General features: G+C 39.3%; 1 protein-coding gene across 1 annotated transcript; it reads right to left on the reverse strand.

The window, feature by feature from the left end:
- Positions 1–1,367: 1,367 nt before the first annotated feature.
- LOC148878862 (1-aminocyclopropane-1-carboxylate oxidase homolog 1-like) lies at positions 1,368–4,003 on the reverse strand. Its single transcript, XM_088960231.1, has 3 exons — positions 3,133–4,003; positions 1,870–2,191; positions 1,368–1,756 (listed from the first exon to the last, which is right to left on the reverse strand). Exons 1-3 carry the CDS (start codon positions 3,792–3,794, stop codon positions 1,505–1,507), a joined length of 1,236 nt encoding a protein of 411 aa, XP_088816357.1. The 5' UTR covers positions 3,795–4,003; the 3' UTR covers positions 1,368–1,504.
- Between the last annotated feature and the right edge of the window lie 1,284 nt (positions 4,004–5,287).

Raw genomic sequence — 5,287 nt, forward strand, 5'->3', positions numbered from 1 at the left:
ACTTTTGGGATACTGTACTTACGTCACATTGAAAATTTTGCCTTCAAAACTTATAAATTGTTGATGCATATAGAGTAAGGTTTTTAAAATCGAATTAGACAACGAACTATTCGGGGTCCAGTTCTTGGGTCGAACGGTCTGACCGTTTGAATCAAATAGGTGGCCTGTTCTGATAAAAGAAATTAAAAATTTTAAAAAATAAATAAATAACAGCCAAAACTGTTGGATGATTCAAACAGTTTGAACGATTTAAATGATTTGATTGACTGGATCAACAGTTTGCTGACCAAATCAACGATTTTTTGCTAAACAGACAATTTTAAGGTAAAACAGATGACCAGTTCTCAATTTTTCCAGTCTGACCGTCCAATCTGGTCTAATTTTGAAAATCTTGATATAAAAACATGCATACAAACATGTATATATTACATCAGGGTGGAGAGGTGAGGAGCCAACCATTAGAGTGAGGAGTGGGGGAAGGTGAGAAATTTACATGGATTTCTGGACCATATGGGGGCCATAGTTCCCCTGGTCTACCCCTGTCTCCGCCCCTGGTTTACATGGTATTTATATGTGCAAATAAGAAAATATATGCCTGGTTTAAGTTAAATTCAGGTTTGCCAAGGCCTCAATCTTAACCTTATATTGGGGTAACATTTTCGAATCCTAATCCCAATGTAATCCTACTTTGGCAGGGCTTTCATACAGAAGCGTCTGGTTTTGCAAGATGGGCCCTACGTGGAAACCCAAAAGGTTATGTTTGGTTAAAAACCAAATACATCTTCATTTAATCAAATAAATCAATTCTTATTTCTTAGTAAAGCTGATTTTAGTAGCCCTCACAAATGAGCTCTTAGCCTTAAACTTCCAAATGGGCCACCTCCCCCACCCGGAGGCAAAAGAAACCCATCTCTTTGTACTTTTTTTTTTCTTGGGCCTTCATCTGTGCAGTGACCCTGATGGATTTTGAACCGTCATTGGTCCAGATGGTCAGACCGTTTGGTCCAAGAACCGTCTAAACACCATTTTACTCCAAATGTAGTCCTTGGCCAAAAATCGTTGAATCAATTAACAATTTATTAATTCAGGCGGTCGAACCATCAATCCATTCAACAGTTTTATCCGTTTTTATTTTAATTATATTTTTAATTTTTTTATCAGAATAGACTGTCCATTCAAACCAGACAATCAACCCATCAACCCAAAAACCAAACACTTTTGAATCGTTTTTTAAAACATTGGTGACCACGTCAAATCAACTAATGAATTCATAATTTCAGGCTAAGGTTCCGAGGCAGAGTTTATCCAATTTTAAGGATTCCAATTTCGAAGGCACCTAGCTATGCCCTTAAAAAATCAGTACAAAGTTGTCTAGAAGGGAGCCTTTGATTTCATATAAAGTTTCACCATGCATGTTCATATAAAAATTCAACAATCCATATGAAATTCATTCAAAGTCCCACATTGAGCGTGGCCTAACCAACAACTCACCATGAATTCAAATTCACAGCTTGAAATGTGACAGCGCAGTGCCCCCACCGAGACCTTTAGAATTGTAGTATTCCACATAGTCTTGCACGGTTGTTTCTCTATAGACTGGAGGGTTCTCCTCTGATAACAACTCCTTGATTGGCCCATAAATCTTTGTTGATGGCTGAAGATGTGTCCCAAAGAAGCATGCCACAGATATCCTTGGTCCTACACGCTTTGCCACTACTCTATGCTCCACACTCTTAAACCTATCATTCGATATAAGCTGCACCAAATAGAAAATACAAAAAGAAAAAAGAAAGGATCAGTTTTACGATGAATCAAGTTGAATTAATTCTGGGTAGTTTTCATGGAAACGACTGGCTAATAGATTGATACTTGTAGAAGGTCTCCCATGTTTATTACTAGAGCTCCAGGAATAGGAAGAACATCAACCCATTGATCTTCATGACGAACTTGGAGACCACCAATGCTGTCTTGCAGAAGAAGAGTGAAGAAATCACTGTCTGAATGCTTGCTAATCCCCAATGTCAAGTCCGGTTCTGGGCAGGCCGGATAGTAGTGATTTATTAACACATGCCCCTCCGCACACCCAATATCTCTCAAGTAATTCTTGTTCAGTCCCAACGCCTCCGACAGAAGCTCAAACAAAGTAAGCCCCAAGCTTGCTACTTGCTCGGAGTACTCCATCACTGCATCTCTACAAGCAAAATAAATTGATAATATCTTCATGACAAAATTGTTGGAATCAGGGTTTGCAGTTAAGTTGTGTTGATTTGAAATATATATTTGTTAGGGTTTGTTAATGGATAGCCACCCTCTAAATAGGGGATGGTATATATACTTTGACCCCCGAGCTTTGTTTTGCAACATGAAGCCCCTAGATTTCTGGATTCCAGCACTTTGCCCCCTCATCAGTAGATTGGGTTGACAGTGAAAGTAAAATTATTATGAGATTTTATGAACCAGCAGCAATAAAAACCAAAATGGTGAAAATATTTATTCTAAATAGAACTGCCAATATATTGGGATTATTAGTCCATATGATAAACCCAGAACCATTAATTTTAATTATTGATCAGGACGATCGAGTCCTGATCCAATTAGACTCGGTTATGCTTGAGGTGTATTAATATTACCTATTATAAAACAGTATTTTTTATGATGTAATCTCAATAAAAATGACAGAAAAATAACAACTGTTTGTAAGCTGATAAAACAATATTTTTTAACCAAAATTATCTGCTATCTATCAAACTTACCCTTTTAAACACAAAATATAACAAAAAAATTGCAAAAAGAAAAAGAAAAAAAAACCTAGGAGGACTTTCTATATTATTATTAACTACAAAATTGGTTGATGTCTGAATTGCTTCCAAACCAATTATGAATCAGAACTGATATAATCGGTTAAGTCAATTCCCGACCTATTGACAGCCTTGTTCTAGCAAAAATTGTTCTAAAGGCGTTGGAAAAATTAAACAGCATCGGGGTTGCCAGCTTGGGCCTCTTACCTGACGGTGGTGTTGTTGTTCAGGGGGTCACTGTTGAAAAACAAAGTTCAGGGGGATAACTGTCATTATGCTTAAGTACCCTGTTTGAGAGAGAGACGCAAAGACGCAATACTGGAATACTGGATACCTGCAAACCAGTGGCAATTCTTCCAAACTTGGAGGATGAGGAGCCATGACACAAAGCAAGGTGTCTCTCCAATTAGCTGCTCTTGACCGATACAGATCGAAATTACTGTTAAATCTTACCTTTCGCGTGGAATCTCGTATATAAAACTCTTTCTTCACCTCAATATCCTGCTCGTGAAATCTGCGTATCCCTTCAATCATCTCATGCAGAACACTGAGAGGGATCCCGTGATTCACTACCTGAAAGAAGCCCCACGTCTCCGAAGCATGCCGCACTTTTTCGACAATCTCCTCACGAAGTAAAGGGTTTTCACGGACGCCTTTCATATCTATGACCGGAACCCCAACGTCAACGTGGGTCCGATCGGAAACTACCTTCTCCTTCAGATCATCCGGCGGACTTAGAAAAATACGGGGGATCTTGGCAACTCCAGTGTCAACCAGTCCTTTGACGCCAGATTTCGTACCGTCAAACTCTCTCAATTCTTTTGTTCGATCATAACTTGGAACAGCTCCCGCTGAGACGTGTATTGTATCCAAGATGCTCATGTTTGTCGCAGAGTTCAGAGATTTCTTGGGTAAAAGACGACAACGGTAAAAAACAGAAGGAAAGAAAGGCAGGATTGATATGTAAGGGCCGAAAATAGACGGATAGGGCTTCATCGAGAAAAGACCAGCGTCGCATAACAGCTGAACGATCAGTTACCGGTAGGTAGGGGTGTCAATTGGACTGGATTTGGTCCAGTCCGATCCGTCCAATGTGAATCTATAATGGACCTAGTCCAATCCAGTCCAATGAATATTTGGGACCATTTTGGACCGGTCCAAAGACTGTTCAATCTATTTAAATTCCTGTTAATTTAGATTGGTTTCAATTCAAATCTGGTCCATTCACAACTATGTTATTATCTTTTATCAATGGACCAGACATTGGCTCAATCCAATATAAATTCATTATGGACAAATCAGGTCCAATCCAATATGTTATATTGGTCCATCCAGTCTGTCCAAATTCAATATGTCTTGTTGGTCCGTGCAACCCGTCCAAATGGATTTTGATTTGGACAGAATCCAACCCAAAACCGGTCCATTGACACCTACCGATAGGGGTGCTCATGGTTCGGTTAATTAAACTATGGGTTTTTTTTAACTGAACCGACTTGATCAGTTTTTTAAAAAATCTAAACCAAAATCGAACCGATGTAATCGGTTAATCATGGTTTGGTTTTTTAGGGTTTTCTTTTTTTGCACTCAAATTTAAGAAATGAAGGGAAAAATTACCTGAACAAACATGGCAAAGGGGTGGCAAAGGGGTGAGCCATTGAAGGCAAAGTGATGCCCGATAATTTACCAGCGTTGGACTAGTTGGTGGTTGTTGTCACCTGAAGTAAAAGCTTGAGAGGTGGCAGAACTGCGGAGATGAGAGATGAGAGAGACAATGACAAAGCCTGGGAGGTGGCGATCTAAGTGGAGTTGAGGCGATGACTGACATCTTGGTTGGTTGTTGTAGGGGTGAGTAAAAAAAAACCAGAATTGAGGCAGTGACCGACGTCTTGATGGTTGGCACAGTGGAGATGGAGATTGGGGAAGATTAAGAGAGTCAAGAGACAAGAATCACAAGAGAGACCGAGAGAGTGAGAAAGCCAAGGGTTAGCTTAGCCTACTACCTATTACATTTATAGTTGGTGGTTTAGGTTTTCAAGAAGGGGACACTTGGAAAGGGGGAAAACTAAAAAGGCGCAAGGCGCCAGGTGGACAAAGTGAGTTAAGTGGTAGAAGCGTGCGTGTTTGTTATTCAATTTTAAAAAATAACAAATTCTGAAATAGTGAAATTCATACATGGAGAGATAAGGTTATACTTTTTCTTTTGGGACTTGTATTTGTATGGAAATTGAAAAGGCGCCAAGCAATAGGCTACTTGGCGTGCATCAGGAGCTCGGCGGACAGAGTGATGGACGCCTTTTCAGAGTGACAAATGCGCATAGATAAGGTTATTCGATTTTAAAAAATATAAAAATATAATATATAATATATAGGGAAAAGTACGAGCAGGCCCATTGCAGAAATCTAAACACAAGGCCAGCCCATACAGAATTTACAATGACTCCCAAATTCAACTTTTGAAATTATAAGACCGATTCCCATGCCATGTAAGC

Source organism: Nelumbo lutea, chromosome 1, assembly GCF_056320005.1.
Source record: "Nelumbo lutea isolate HS-2025 chromosome 1, American lotus-T2T, whole genome shotgun sequence".
Taxonomy (NCBI): domain Eukaryota; kingdom Viridiplantae; phylum Streptophyta; class Magnoliopsida; order Proteales; family Nelumbonaceae; genus Nelumbo; species Nelumbo lutea.